This window comes from Colobus angolensis, unplaced genomic scaffold (genome assembly GCF_000951035.1).
Source record: "Colobus angolensis palliatus isolate OR3802 unplaced genomic scaffold, Cang.pa_1.0 Scaffold71, whole genome shotgun sequence".
In the NCBI taxonomy this organism is placed as follows: domain Eukaryota; kingdom Metazoa; phylum Chordata; class Mammalia; order Primates; family Cercopithecidae; genus Colobus; species Colobus angolensis.
Window position 1 is genome coordinate 10,053,222 of NW_012120821.1, and position 15,963 is coordinate 10,069,184.

At 52.5% G+C, this 15,963-nt stretch overlaps 1 protein-coding gene across 1 annotated transcript in view; it reads right to left on the bottom strand.

The window, feature by feature from the left end:
* DAB2IP (DAB2 interacting protein) overlaps positions 1–15,963 on the bottom strand; it is a 252,928-nt gene that overhangs the window by 100,378 nt on the left and 136,587 nt on the right. Inside the window, exon 2 of the mRNA XM_011927387.1 lies at positions 6,346–6,449. Coding sequence (XP_011782777.1) covers positions 6,346–6,449 — 104 coding nt within the window. The remainder of the gene's footprint in view (positions 1–6,345; positions 6,450–15,963) is intronic.

Consider the following 15,963-nt stretch of genomic DNA (forward strand, 5'->3'; position numbering starts at 1 on the left):
GGTGGAGGGGGCAGGGTTTGCTCTCCCACCACCCCGCCCATCTGCTGAATACACGCCGGGTGCTGGGTCAGGAGACTGACTCACAGAGCGGAACTAAGAAAATTCCTCATAATTCAAGGAGAAAACTGGGGCGTCCATGGTGGGACCCCACCCAGGAGTCCAGCACTACCGCCCTGTTACAGCCAGGGCTGCATGGCTGACATCCCTCTGCTGGTTGATGGGCCACAAACATAAATATGTCCCAAGTGAATGACCATCTGAGATGGACCCACAGCAGCCTGGGCCAGTGGAGGGAGCCCCAGCAAGTATCCTGGGCAAGCCGCTCCTCTGCAGGCCTCAGTTTCCCCATATACCCTGGGACAGATCTGGATCATCTCATCTGTGAGCCTGGCTGGCTTTTCTGTTCCCCACCCCAACAGCCACTTGGAGCCTCCGTAGCTTGGAAGGGGCACAAATGGGCGGTAGCGAGGCCAACTCTGCAGGGAGCAGAGAATGCCCCCTCCTGGACCTCAAGTCATGCGTTCCTCCTTCAGGCAGCCCCCAGCCCAAACTTCGGGTGCCTCTGCAGTTGGGGCTGGGGCCTGGCGGCCAGGAGGGGGCAGTGTGCAGATGAGCAGGAGGGAGCTGTCGGGGGCTCCAAAGGCAGTTGGACCAAAGAACACCTATTCCCCCCCAGGAAATGTGATAGGTGCTGGGAGAAGGGCTCAGCTCAGATGGGGTGGCTGATGTCCAGGTGCCGGGAGGAGAGGACAGGAAGGAGTAAGGGGTGAGGACCACTGGATGCGGGGGAGAAGGACAGAGACCTGGGCTCAACTCCAGGACATACCCTAGACATGCTGTGTGACCTCAGGAAAGGACCCTCCCTTCTATGATTCTCAGTCCCTCCTGTGTATAGGGAAGGGTTGAACCAGTTAATTTCCAACAGCCTTTCCATGGTGACATAGGCGGGAGGATCACCCACTAGCTGCATGTTTGTGTTCACATGCCTGTTTCTTGTGTTTGTGTGACAGAAAGACAGCTGAAACATGGGAAGGGTGCGGGGAGGCTACAGGAGTGAGAAGAGGGGTGAGCAGCTGGGAAATCTGAGGTCCACAGCCCAGAGGTCTACTGCTACCTCCACTCTCAGCCATCATCCACTGTGGTTCTTGTGTCCTGCAGGAGAAAGTCCAAAGGCTTTAGCTCACCCACCAAGGTCTCTCACTCTTCTCTCCAGGCCCTGAACCCATCCAGCACTCTAATCACACAGGGTCATTAGCTTGTTTCTATTCACTTCACTAACTGAAATACTCTTCTCCCTTGGTTCCTGACGAACTCCTATACACCCCTCAAAGCCCAGCCCCAAAAGTCCCTCCTCTAAGAATTCCTTGTCTTTTCTGGCCAGAGATAACTGCTCCTTGTTCTGTCACAGGGTGTGCACAACCAAGCACCCAATAAAAGTGAGTTGTTGAAAGAAACCAAAGACCTGCTCCTAGAAGCATCCGCAATCAACCCAATATTGAGTCTATCTGCAGTTTCTGCCAGCCCCCTGGGCCTTCCCCTCCCTGACACTTCTCCTTCTCCATTTCGCAAAAAATATCCCTGAGACCTAATTTCAGCTAAACCTTCAAACACGAGTCTCCACTTTCAACTTCCCGAGGAGGAATCAATTGGCTGTCAAGTTTCCCAGAGCCTCTGCCACCTCCCACACCCCGGGTCTGCCAGCCATCCTCAAGGTTGATGGGAGGGGTGGGGGCAGAGGAAGGAGGGAGGGAGGAAGGAGAGAGGGAGGAAGGACCCAGCCTGCAACAGGGAAGGTTGGGGCTGGGGAAGGGGTCAGGCTGAGGAGCTAGTGGGGAGACCAGGAAGAGTCATCAGTTCTTTGCCTCCCAAATCAAACCACAGCTCCTCTGCCATGGAGTGGCAGGAGAGACAGAACAGCACACTGTCGCTGCTAAGGAGCCCAGGGCCTGGGGAAGCTGGGTGGGCACATGCAAAGCCCCCAGACCCAGCCTGACCATTGGTCTATGTGGATCCAGCACTCCAGCATGCTGCCTGCCACCCTTCCCTCCTTCCCTTCCAGGAGATGCTACTGGCACAGAGCAGACAGATCTGGGTTTGAATCTCAGGAATCTGAGAGCTGATGGCCACAGATGCACAGGAAGCCTCTCTAGTCATCTACTCCCAGGCCCCTTCTCCCATCCTCATTCAGGGCCCCCTATAACCTGCAGGGCACATGCCAGCCTTGTAGCACTGTGTGGTCCTGGAGAGTCACTCCCCTACCCTCCAACTCTCCCTAAAGGAGGGAGGGAGTTGTCCCAGGTGGGCAGAAAAGTTCCATTCCTGGCCAAGCCACAAAGCTGGTATGAGGCTGTGCAGGGCCTGAAACCCGGGTCAGGGAACTCTCTAGAGCCCATTATCTTAGCTACTGCACCAGAACATTTAAGCACCTATTTATGCCCAAACTGTACGCTACCTTACAAAGTCTATCCCCCACATTTCACAAAAGGGGAAACTGAGGCTCTCCCAGAGTCACAAGGTCTTCAAGAGGCATGGGCAGGACTAGAACTGAGCCTTCAATGTCCTGTACAGTGGCTGCAGGTCCTTGGCTGACTCACAAAATGATGAGGGGTGGCATGTGAGGGTGTAAACAACCCAGGCTCCTGAACTGCTGTCAGCTGGGTGGTGACCTCTGACAAGCCCTTCCCAGGCCTCAGTTTCCATGAAGAAGGTGGACAGGATGAGCCTTGTAGACCTTACATACACCCTGACTCATTGATTCTCCCAAAGAAGCACCCCTGTAAGAAATGCTGACATCCCACCATCTGGGTTTGAAATGGCAGTGAAGGTGGCAGTTATTCCAGTACATCCTGTAGCATCTCCCCTGCCTCCCCGAGGCAAAACCATGTTTCCCGGGTTTCCTCGAGGGTCTACACAGAGCAAAAGTCAGCTGAGCACGTGGGGACGTAGCTTTTGGGAGCCTGTAAGTGAACAAGTGTGTGCTACAGGCTAGGGGAGGGAGGTGGGTGCTTCTGGCCCTGCACAGGGTCTGTGTGAGGTTCTGTCCCCAAGGCCCAGGCCAGGCTCACCTCTGACCTTCCCCCAAACACCTTGTCCTCTGCCTATACTCCAACCCTCCTAGATCTTTACTAATGTTTTACAGCCAAAAATGGAAACCCGATTCAGATGGTAATGATGGATTTCATCCATGAAGCACCCAGCATGGGTCAGACCTAGGCGACCACATTCACCAAGTCCACAGTCCAAGCAAAGTCTGTCATTCCACATTTTACTGTCAAGAACACAAGGCTCGGAGAGGCTGAGTGGCTACTGAGATCACATGGGTCATGGAAGAGCTGGGATTTGAACCCAGATCCCCACCTCTGAGTTCTCCAGTCCCCCCGCCAGCTCCCAGGACCCAGCCCAGAAGAGAATCTCTAATCACACCCCTTAAAGACCAACGTGCCCAGAAAAGGACACAAAATATAAATGTCTGGCAGTCCTGACTCCACAGCTGAGTGACACCAGCTAAAGAATTTCACCTCTGAACCTCAGTTTCCTCACCTGTGAAATGGGCACACTAATAGTGCCTCCCCTAGAGGGTTACCATGAGAAGTGGGCAAAGCAACCACCTTGAACACGCTCGCCATACTGCAGACCCTAACAGGGCAGGTGGGACTGTGAATTGAGTCCCAGGTAGCTCGAGGTTCCCCAGGCTGGCTCTGACTCTGACTGAAGGTGGTTTCTACCCTGAGAGACAAAGCAGAGACACCACTACAGGGAAAACACCAGTCCTAGCTGTCAACTGGAGCTGCAAATTATAACAACTTTAAGGTGTGATCATACCCCTATTAGAGCAACTCAGGAAAGGGAAACAGGCAGAAAAATGATGCTGATGGGGTTCTGGGAGGGTGTGGGGCAATGGATCCTCCTCCCAGCCTAAGGATGGGTGTGCTTCATGCCCTGGGGTCAGAGAGACCTGGGTTTGAATCTTGGTTCCGCCACTTAGTAGCAGTTGGAGCTTGGGCAGCAAGTGACTTTCTCTCTCGGAACCTGTTTTCTCACCTGGGAAATGGGGTAACTAATGTTTCCACTGTAGGTCTGTCTCCTGGATGAAGAGAGGTCAGGTAGGCTGGGAGTGGTGGCTCACACTTGTAATCCCAGCACTTTGGGAGGCCAAGGTGAGAGGATCACCTGAGGTCAGGAGTTCGAGACCAGCCTGGCCAACACAGCGAAACCTCATCTCTACTAAAAAATACAAAAATAGCTGGGTGTGGTGGCATACTCTTGTAATCCCAGCTACTCAGGGGGCTGAGGTAGGAGAACGGCTTGAACCCAGGAGGCAGAGGTTGCAGTGAGCCAAGATCACATCACTGCACTCCAGCCTAGGCGACAGAGCAAGATTCTGTCTCAAAAAAAAACAAAAGCAAACAAAAACAAAACAAAACAAAAAAACAGATCAGGGATGTAGGACAGTGAGCCCAGTGCCTGGCACACAGTAGGTACTTCATCAATGGAGGTGGCTACTATTACTAATTATTATTAGTCATCGTTCCCTAGGCCCCCCTTGAAGGCCCACCTTGCCTGCTGTGGCCCCAGGGATCCAGAGAGATCAGAACTTGGCCTTCGCTCCAGCTGATAGGAGTGGGAGGTCACCCTGGCCCCAGCATCTAGGCGCTCCCTGCAGGCTGGAGACCAGCTTCCTGGGACCCCCTGGCCAAACCCAGGGCCACGACCCTGAATCCTCTCAGCGCAGGCTTCCTCCTCATTGCCCACAGGCTCAACCCCCAGCTGGGGACTCAGAATCACCTCCTGAGGGAAGCTTGTCAAAATGCAGATTGCCAGGCCCTGCCCTGGCCCAATGGACTGAAATCTTAAAGAAGGACAATAAGCTAGTTTTTAAGGCATTGTTATAACCTATCGACAGTGGGGAGAATCAGTGGCCCTGGGGAAAGCCCCATCCTTTTGGCCTGGTACTGGAGGTTCCATGTGACCTCCACTCAGCCAGGCTTCCCAGTCTCACCCACGCTGTCCTCCAGATCCCCTCAACTCCAGCTCCACCAAGCATTTCTGCATGCTACAAACACATCAGCCCCTGACCTTATGAGCTCACATTCTCATGCTGACACTAAGTACTAGGAAAGAGAAGAGCAGGCTGCTGTGATGGGGAAAACCAAGAGGGCTTCCTGGAGGTGGTTTGGTCAGGAGCTGATATCTAAGCTGATGCCCAAGGGATGAGGAGCCAGCCCTATGGCAGAGGAAATTTCTAGGGTGCCTCCATACCTTTGCAACTGCTGTTCCCCCTCTCTGGAAGTCTCTTTCCCTCTCTGTCCTTGCCTAGCCATTTTCTATGGATCCTTCAAGATGCAGCTCAAAAGCCAGCTCCCGTGGGATCCCCTCTGGAATTGCCAGTCATTTCCAGCTCCCCTGGATCCCCTATATGATGCTATCCAGTGACAGCCAGGCCTGCACACTCTCTGTTCTCGCCACCGAGAACCCTCTTTCCTCTGCTCACACACAGCAGGCATGACAGAAAAACTGATGAGCGAATGAATGGAAGAACAACCCATCCAACGTCCACCTGCCCTACAGACCTGAGCTCCCTGGAGAAAGTAATGTGTCTATGTCATCGCTGCGTTTCTGGTGCCTGGGGGCCCTAGAGAGAAGTACACACAGTAATGCTCCTGAATGAGGGAGCGAAGGGACCCAAAACTCTGGTGTGGGGTGTGTGTGTGTGTATACACACAGCAATGCAGAAGGGCGTGACCAGTCAGACGTTAAGGGTCACTGGGGTCTGCTACATAAAGCTGTTTAGGTTTGTAATTTTTAAAGTCTGTGTGCTGGTGGGGAGGACTCAGTTCAATAGCTACGATATATATTCTGTGTTTTGTCGGTTCTAAGCCATCGTCAATTGTAAGATACAGCATCATTTTATGTACCGCCAAGAAAGATTTAAATTATGGTATGCCATGAGAGGTGTTAAAATACATGGAAACGAAAACAGTGTATCTTTTCAGGGTTGCAGAAGCACAGCGTGTGTGCGCCCTCAAGGGTACATTTATTCAAACTAACAAGAGCCTCTTCTCTTCCTGAGCCAGCTCAGCACTGGGCCCCATAGCCTTCGGTGCTGTCTGTCCTCCACCTGCCCCCTCCCTCTCAGGATGGGACCCCCCATGTGGCCCCCAGGGCCAGGGCTGAGCCACGGAGATGGGAGCAGCTGAGGGATCGGATACCTAGAGCAAGGGAGGCCGGATGCTCTCCGGGTCCATGAGGCTCCAGGAAGGGGGGCCGCGGGGTCGCAGAGCAGCACCCCGGGCGAGGTGGTGATGGTGGTGGCAGTGGCGGTGGTGGTGACGCAGAGATAGTTACCGTGACCCGGAACGGCGTGGCGGCCGAGGGCTCCATGCTGGGGCTCTTCTCGGAGAGGCTGCCGGGCAGGCTGCGCCGAGAGCCCGGCCTTTCTTGAGGCGACTCTGCCAACAGAGGAGAAGAGAGAGGTTGAACAAGAACAGCCAAGGCCACACAGCTAGGGCCTCCTGCCACTCCCATCCCAGCCAGGACAACAGACAAACCAGCCCCTAGAAAATGATCCAGGCACTATGGAAAAGTCTGGCAGTTTCTCCAAAAATTAAAAATACAAGTGCCACATGACCCAGCAATTCCACTCCTGGGTATAACCCAAAATAACTGAAAACAAGTACTCAAATACCTGTATGCAAATGTTCACAGCAGCCAAATGATGGAAACCCAAGTGTCCATCAGCAGAAGAATGGACACACACATGGTATTGACATGCAAGGAAACACCATTCTGGTCTAAAAAGGAATGAAGTTCTGATGCAAGCTGTAAAATGGTGGGACCTTGAAAACATTACGCTGAGTAACCCAAAAGGACATATTTTGTATTATCCCATTTATATGAAATATCTAGAAGAGGCCAATTCGTAGAGACAGAAAGTAGATCTGAAGTTAGCAGAGGCTGAAGAGAGAGGGGATCAGGAGTTATGGCTTAATGGTACAGAGTTTCTGTGAAGGGTGATGAAGAGTTTTAGGAATTGGATAGTGGTGATGGTTGCAGAACATTACAAATGGATTTCATGCCACTGAATTGTACACTTAAAACTAGTTAAAATGATGACTTTTATGTTTTATATATTTTATCATGCTTTTTTAAAAAGGGGAAAAAAAGGCCTGGTGCTGTGGCTCACTCCTATAATCCCAGCACTTTGGGAGGTCGAGGAGGGAGGATCACCTGAGTTCAGGAGTTTGAGACCAGCCTGGCCAACATGGTGAAACCCCGTCTCTACTAAAAATACAAAAATTAGCCAGGTGTGGTGTCATGCACCTGTAATCCCAGCTACTCGGGAGGCTGAGGTGGGAGAATCACTTGAACCTGGGAGGCGAAAGTTGCAGTGACCCGAAATCACACCACTGCACTCCATCCTGGGCAACAGAGTGAGACTCTGTCTCAAAAAAAAAAAAAAAAAAGCGGGGGAAAGGTTCCCCTAAACCCCCACTCCTTGTGATGTAGTGGGCTCCCTGTCACTGGAGGCATACAAGCAGACAGGTAACAGCCATCTCCTGGGATGTCACACTTGGGGAGCTTGATGACTTCTCAAGTTTTCTGTTTGTTTTACAGACAAGGTCTCACTCTTTCACTCAGGCTGGAGCGCAGTGATGCAATCATAGCTCACCCAGCCTAGAACTCCTAGGCTCAAGTAATCCTACTGCCTCAGCCTCCTACCAAGTAGCTGGGACCACAGGTGCACCCCACCACACCTACCTAATTTTTTAAAAAAGTTGTAGAGACGGGGTCTTCCTTTGTTGCCCAAGCTGGTCTCAAACTCCTGGCCTCAAGCAATCCTCCCACCTTGGCCTCCCAAAGTGCTGGGATTACAGGGCTCAGTCACTGTGTCAGCCCCCATGTTTTTTCAAACATGAGAATCTGTGACTTCTGGCTTCCAGTTCAGACCTTATTTTCCAGAGGCTGTAAACTTGGGAGGCCTACAGAGGCCAGCAGGAAATCCAGAATCCAGGAAAGCAGCCAGCCACTCGGCACTAACTGGTTAACTGCTACATCACAAGGAGGGGCTCGGGGTAGCCATCGCTTCCATGGTTCAACAGAGGCTGATAATCTGGGTTTTTCAAAATATGAAGTATTCTGATTCTTAAATGGTGACAGCTCATTGAAAACTTTTAGCCACGGCCTGAGCACACCTACACAAAACCTCCTGAGTCTGTCCAACCTGCCAACATGGCCACTTTCCTCACTGGTTCCCCCACAACAGTGTGGCACCAGCTGCCTCTTTGCCATTGCTCCAGAGGTGGCCCCCAACAGAGGACTCTCTTCCTACTACCGTTCCCCAGCCTGGTCCATCCTGCAGTCCCTGGAGGAGGTCCTGGCTGACCCCCTCTACCTCCAGCTCTTGCCTCCCTTTTGGCTCCTATAGCAATAACTAGATCTGAGTCTCCTATCAACGCTCTCATTTGCAGTATGTGTGCATGTGTGAGTGTGTGTGTATGTGTGCGTCTGCATAACTCCTAACGCTCACACCTAAGCTGGCTGCCTCTCCACCTCCCAGCACCCTGCATGGAGCCTGGTGCGTGGGGGGTGCCTGGGAAAGACCTGTTGACTCGCAAGGGAGAAAAAGGACAGGGCAGAGGTTTCCCTGGTAGGTGTGAACACACAGGGGTGTGGAATGAGACAGGAATGCCCAGACAAATACACTTGCATATTTATATTCATGCAGATTCTCCAATGTGTACACTCCCAGACCCACCCCACGTACACATTGAGCAGCGGATGTGTGCACACGCACAGGCCAGATGACATGGGGTTCACACAAGGAGCAGGCTTTCCAGAAGGCAGAACAGGATGCTGGGGCGCTGTGTGTTTTCCAGGTCATTCCCTCCACACAGTCACATGGACAGGAGTCCACAGAAGCACAGGCTCCATCCTGAGCCCTGGCCCATGGCCAAGAAGGCAAAGCCATCTTGAGACTGGTTCAGGCCCGCTGACCTCCAGGCAGGCCTGGGGCAGGCATTGACACCAGGTCCAGACCATCCAGCCCCAGGCGTCTCTTCCAGAAAAGCTCCCTTCTCACATGGCTCATCCTCAGCCTGGCGCCATCCGTCTCTTAAGGCCCTTGCTGTTCCCGCATGGTGCTTCCTACTTAGAACTTTCCTTGGACCTCCTCCTCCACAATCTCTCTAGTCACATTCAAGGGATAACCACTCTTTCTGGAGGTTTTGCTAGGAAAATTCTTCCCATGCTTTCCTGTGCACCTTCATCTCTCACCCCTTCGCACCACCCAACTGGAGCACCCTCCTGTGCTCTGTGACAGCACATGCCACCTCCCTCTAGGAGGCTGTCACCCATAACCTATGTCCTACCTGCTACACTCAGCCAAGCTGCCAATGACTAGAGCAGAAGCTAGGCTCAGGGTGCAGTCACTAGCCCAAGGTCACAGGGCTACTGAGCACCAGAGCAAGAATGAGGGTCCAGTGTGTCTGGACAGAGTCCATGGCTCCTTCAGCCTTGAGTCCCGTGGGTCCCAACACCCAGCCAACATATAGGAGGTACTCAGGACTTAGTCTCGGGATGCAAACCTTTGCCAGAGGCAGACCCCTGGGTTCAGCCACCTCTCTAGGGAAAGTGATAGAAGTGGGCAATGCCAGGCACAGTCAGGACCCTGAGCCCGAGTGCTTCTAATGCCCTCAACACCCTCAGAAAGAAGGGACTCCTCACCTTGGTACCCAAAGTCATTCTACCTTACACAACTCTCTGGCTTTTCTTGCTAACCCTCTTCGCTGTACCTGCCACGATGTAGGAATGTCCCACCTCCACACCTTTACCCATGCTCTCCCCTCTCCCTAAAATTATCTTCCCTGGAATGGCTTCCTGTGGGAACTGTCATCCTTTGAGCTCTGGGGCAATGCTGGGGGCGCCCAGATCACTTTAGGCAGAATGACTCACAACCCCGCACATCAGTCAGCCTTGCAGACTTGCTACTTGGCGTCTCGGCAGGAAGATGGGTTGTCTGTTTCCCACCCCCACCCAGAGTCAGGCACCCTGCAGTGCTCAAAGTTCCTCCATCAAACCAGCAAACACGGGGTACCCACTGCAGTTATGGAACCTGGCTGGCAGAGTCAGGCTGCCCCACAGGGGTCTTGGGATCACCAGGACAACAGGAGCTGGAGCTTCCAGGAACTACCCTCCCTCACCTGACACCACACACACACACACACACAGACACCCCTGACCACAGCTTTACACTTTCCTGGGTAGGTGGACCCTCACCACTGTCGGCAAGAGGCACATGGAGTCCCCTGGTAGAACGCTGGGTGCCCAGTGAGGATGTCTTTCCACTGAGACCAACACCGATGCCCAGAATCCTGCCTCTTGCCTCCTGGGTCTGAGCAGGAAGCTCTCAGAGGTTGCTTGGTCCAACCTCCCATTTGATAGATGATGAAACTAAGACCAGAAGGAAAGAAATGTGTGCATGATCCCCTCAACAACAGGTCTATAGAAAAGAGTGCTTCTGGCCGGGTGCAGTGGCTCACGCCCGTAATCCCAGCACTTTGGGAGGCCGAGGCGGGCGGATCACGAGGTCAGGAGATCGAGACCATCCTGGCTAACACTGTGAAATCCCGTCTCTACTAAAAATACAAAAAAATTAGCCGGGCACGGTGGTGGGTGCCTGTAGTCCCAGCTACTCGGGAGGCTGAGGCAGGAGAATGGTGTGAACCTGGGAGGTGGAGCTTGCAGTGAGCCGTGATCGCACCACTGCACTCCAGCCTGGCAGACAGAGCAAGACTCTGTCTCAAAAAAAAAGAAAAAGAAAAAGAAAAGAAAAGAGTGCTCCCAAAATAGTCTGAAACTTCCATTCAGAAGCCCTGGCTACACCCCTCCACCTGTGAAGATAGGAAGGCAAGCAAGGAGCCCAGGGGGCTGGAGGATAGGGACCCACTCTCCCTCCTGCACAGGGTGGCTGGCTCTCCCCCCTGACCTCCCCACTCTCCCAGCCCACACCCAGGGCAAGGCCTGCACTCCACACAAAGCTGGAGGGGAACCTGGGGCACCTTCCCAGGTGTCTCCTGTGTGGCCCCTAGTTCCATTCTCCACCTCTCTGCACACTGCCTTCTACTCCAGGGCACTGGCCTGTATAGACTCTATTATCTGAGCTTCTAGACCCTCAGCTTCCATGTGGTTTGGCCAAAGAGGAGCCCTGGCAAGAGATGAGGGGAGGGAGGAGAGTCGTCTGGGTTGCCTGCCTCCTCCACGGAAGGTCCAGCCACCATCAGGATGACCCTCTCTTCTGGACCTTTTCCTCCCAGCAACCATGCTGTCCCCTCCTCCGCAGGGCCTCAGGGAAGCATCCCCTGCTGTCCCTAGCTTTGGGGTCCTGTACTGCCCCTGTGGTTCCCGAGGCCTGCCCACACCTTCGTAAGCAGCCCTTCTATTAAACGCTCCTCTAATCACCATAGTCTGAGGCACCACCTGCTTTTCTCCAAACCCCGAACTGATCTGCCAGGTGGGAGCTCAACTGCCTGGGAGTCACCCATGGAGCTGATGGGACCTCCTTTATCCATAGATGGGGAAACCAGGCCCTGAGAGGAGCTGCGATGTGCCCGTGGTCACACTGAACATCGAGGGCAGAGTCTGGGCCAGGCCAGGCTCTCTCCTGACCTGACACCCCAAACACCTTCCCCAAGGAGCCAGCCGCCTGCCGTAAGCTCTAAACACAAAGTTAATAAACACATGGATCGCTGGTTTTCTCAATGTTTTTTCATTGTCACTCTCCCTTAAAAGTCTTCTTAGACACTTTTTTCCTAATTTCCCCTCCATAAAATTTTAATATCACAGACATACAGTATCTTTTATGTACTAACTGTGTATACTGGGCTTTGTACAGAAAGGTTTTTTTTTTTTTTCATCTTCCAGTCCAAGAACCAACTTTTTGCCCACGTGGGGGCAATCTCACCTCCACTGAGAATGCATGTTCTGGACCCTTTCAGATGTAATCCCACAGGACAACCTGGGCAGCTCTATAGTGAGTCCACTTTCCAGATGGGGAAACTAAGTTCCTAGAAGCAAAAGTGACTTCCTCTAAAAGTCCTCCAGGGAAGAAGCAAGAGTATATGCTGAGAGTCCCTTCAACTGCCCCCAAACCCACACTTCCAGCCCCAGAGAAGGTGGAGGGGACATGGAGCATGGGGTCGGGTGAGGAGCCAAGCTGACACCAGGAGCCGGGATTCAACCCTCACTCTGCTGTGTGACTCCATGGCTGCTCCCTTCCCTCTCTGAGCTGATTTCATCAATCCAATGAGTCAGGGAGTAAGAGCAATGGTCATCTCCAGTCCTTGGCACCAAGTAAAAACACACACACCCTCTATTTTAAACAGGAAAAGAAGGCAGGGAACGACCCTGAGTCCTAATTCTGGACCCTGGGAATTCAGCCTCAGGGTCCTAGGCCCCAGCATGTTGCCTTTGGCCTTTGATTTTGTAGAAAATCTTTTCTAATTTGGGCAAACAGACACTGGGAGTCCTGGCCTCATGGTCCCATAGGTCTAGCACCACAGCTGGTGCCAGTAGAAACCCACAGAGGTTAAGTGAATCTGTTAAGATCACACAATATGAAGGCGGCATTCCTAGGGCTAAATCATGGGAAGGGAGACCCAGCCCATCTCTTAAGAGCCCGCCCCAGACCTCTGAGCATGATCCAGGAGTCTTTCCTCCTCGGCCCAGACTCATTGTGTGACTTCTGTGTGACCTCTCAGTCACCTAGTCTGCAAAATTAGGCATGGGACCAGCTGATCCTGGATCCCCTTTCCACTAGGAGGTTGAAAGGGTCTCCATTTTACCAGGCTGTCTTCCTATTCTTGGAAGCCACAGCCGGAGAAATGCATTTTAACCTTCATGGGTTTGCAAAAAATAAATAAAATCAGTTTCATTCAAATGCTGCTGGCTTGGTTACCATGGATACCACCTAATCATGAAGGATGACTGTTACTTGTTCCCATGGAAACATGGCGGCCTGAGGAACATCCTGTAATTTCAGACAAGACACCAAATTTCAGCTGTCGGGTTGCACTGCCCAGATCTTAATGCTTAAAAGCAGGTAGAGGCAGCAACCTCTAACGCTAGCGTCAGGAGAAAAGAAGTTGGCAAGAGTGTAGAACGAGGAGGTGTTGGACAGGGGTGTCCCTGTGTCCTCTGCAGTGATCGGGAAAATGCAAATTAAAACTCTCAGATGCCATTTCATACGTTTTGGAAAGGTCCTAGGCCAGTCCATAATTTAAAAGAAATTAATTAAAAGAAATGAAAAAGAAACCAGTCTAGAAATTAAAAAGAACTGTGACTCCAAATGTTGGCAGAGATGCACATTACACTTTCATCACTGCGGGTGGAGTGAAAAGGGCTTGAAGAACAATTACACAATAGCCAGTAGAAACTGACAACACACATGTGCTAGGGCCAGAACCTTCCTTCCTACACATCCAGTCTAGAAAACTGCTTCATCCTGCACACGTGGAGATCTGCACAAAGATACTGACCCCAGCACTCTTTGTAGCAGAGAAAAGTTAGAAGTAACCTAAATGTCCACCAATAGGGGAACAGTCATTCAGTAGAACATCACACAGCAAGGAAGGGGGGGACAGTATTCACATGGAACACAATGGCACTACAAAGGGCCTAGAGCTATAGCGATCAACATGAATAAAACTCAGAAATATGACATTCAGTAAAAAAATCAGTTGCAAAAGGAAACACTGTGTAATCCATTTATACACCTTTTTCTTTTAACAAGAATGTTCATAGCAGCTGTATTTTTAATAGCCCCAAAACTGGAAACAACCAAACCTCCTTCTATAGGTGAATGGTTAAACTGTGCTGCGTCCAGGATGAGAAAGGCAGAATGATGGTCCCCCAAAGAAGTCCACACTCTAATTCCTAGAACCTGTGAATGTTGCTGTTTGGACAAACGGAGGCAAGATGGCGCAGTTCCGGGTTCTTCACCCTCAACTTTCCCACGCCCGGGAAAGACAGGGGTGGACTGTGCAGGCGCAACCCGACCTCCGACAGAGAAAAACCGGAACCTGCCTAGCCATGCCTACCGCCCCGCCCCCAACTCGCCTATGTCCCGCCCACTGACCTCCCACTTCCGGGCCCAGAACATAAAAGCCGCTCCCGCGGACGCGCAGCGCGAACTTCCTCGGCCCCTCCTTGTGCACGGGACCCAGGAACCTCGTCCGAGAACGCCAGGCGAACTTCCTCGGACCCTCCTCGTGCGCGGGACCCAGGAACGTTGTCCAAGAATGCCGGAGCGAACTTCCTCAGCCCCTCCTCATACGCGGGACCCAGGAACCTCCTCCGAGAACACCGGAGTGACTTCGTCGGCCTCCACCGCCGGAGACCGGTGAACCTCGCCCCTCCCTCACATTGGCTTGTAAATAAAGTTTTTTTGCCTTGCCTAGTTGCCTTTTCTCTGGCATTTGCTCTGGGGGTCGCATTAAAGCAAATCAGCTGGTGCCGAAACCCGGGAGGAGACCCCCTCCTCAGGGCCCCCCAAGGTCCGAGGAGCCTCCTCCTTCCACGCGCCCCAGACGGAACAGGACCTGGCCATCGCTTTCCCCACCTCCAAGTCTCCTATGGGTGAGTACCTTTTGCCTCCCTCTCATATTCCTTGGCCAGAAGTCCTGCGCAGGCCCAAGGCTTTTTTTCCGGTCAGCAGGTGACCCAGGGAAGTTCCCAAAGGCAGAGACGTCTGCCCAAAGGAACTCCATTCCGTTCCATGGGAGACCTGTCCAGGACGGAGACGTCCGCCTGGTGGTAATCTCCATTCCAGCTCCAGGAGCCTTTCACCCGTCTCTGGTGGCTCCAAAGGACGCTTTGTAGCCAGGTAGAGTTCGGTTTCCATTTCCGCCTGTAGGCGAGAGGAAGACAATGGGAAACCCCCAATCCAAAATACCTAGAGACTCCCCTTTAGGGTGTCTTCTAAAAAACCTCAAAACTTTGCAATTGGAACAAGATCTCAGGCGAAAGCGACTGGTGTTCCTCTCCACTGTGGCGTGGCCACAATATAATTTAGACAATCAGTCTCAATGGCCACCTGTGGGCACTCTAGACCGTAACATTTTAGCCGACCTCAGTAGTTTTTGTCAATGCTTAGGCAAGTGGTCCGAAATTAATTATATACAAGGATTTTGGGCCTTGCGTTCTCGTCCGGACCTGTGTGGCCGGTGTTCCTTGGCTCAAGTCATGTTGGCTAGGGACGCAGGCCTAACAAAGTCCGAAAAAGAGGAGTCATCTTTCCTGTCTGAGTTGCCCGAAGACCTTACTTCCCCTCTCTCCCTTCCACTCCCGCCGTATACTCCACCTCCCCCTCCCGCTCTCGCGGTTGTCCCGCCTCCCTCCTCAGCCTCTCCCACCATTGTTGAGGCTACACTTCCCTCCGACCCCTCAGCACTTCCACCTGGTCATCTTAGTTCACCTATCTCTGCCCATACCCGCTCTAAAGATTGCCTAACTGGCCCCACTCCTACTCCCACCCTATCCAACACCCCTGTGGTCTTAGCACCCTTGCGTGAGGTGGCCAGAGCAGAGGGCGTAGTTAGAGTTCATGTTCCCTTCTCACTAGCAGATCTTTCAAAGATTGAAAAATGCTTAGGAGATTTTTCTGCCAACCCTACAATTTATACCAAAGAATTTAGATACCTTTGCCAGGCCTACGATTTAACCTGGCATGATCTCCAGGTTATTCTTACCTCTACTCTAAACCCTGAGGAGTAGGAGCGCATCCTAGTGGCCGCCAGGCAGCATGCCAACCAATTACACTTAACAGACCCTGCCTTCCCACTAGGGGAACAAGCAGTCCCCTCTATAGACCCAGACTGGAACTATCAAGTAGGCCAGCCAGGCCGCCGAAGACGAGATATGATGACTCAATGTCTTCTGGCTGGTATGCAGGCGGCCTCAAATAAGGTA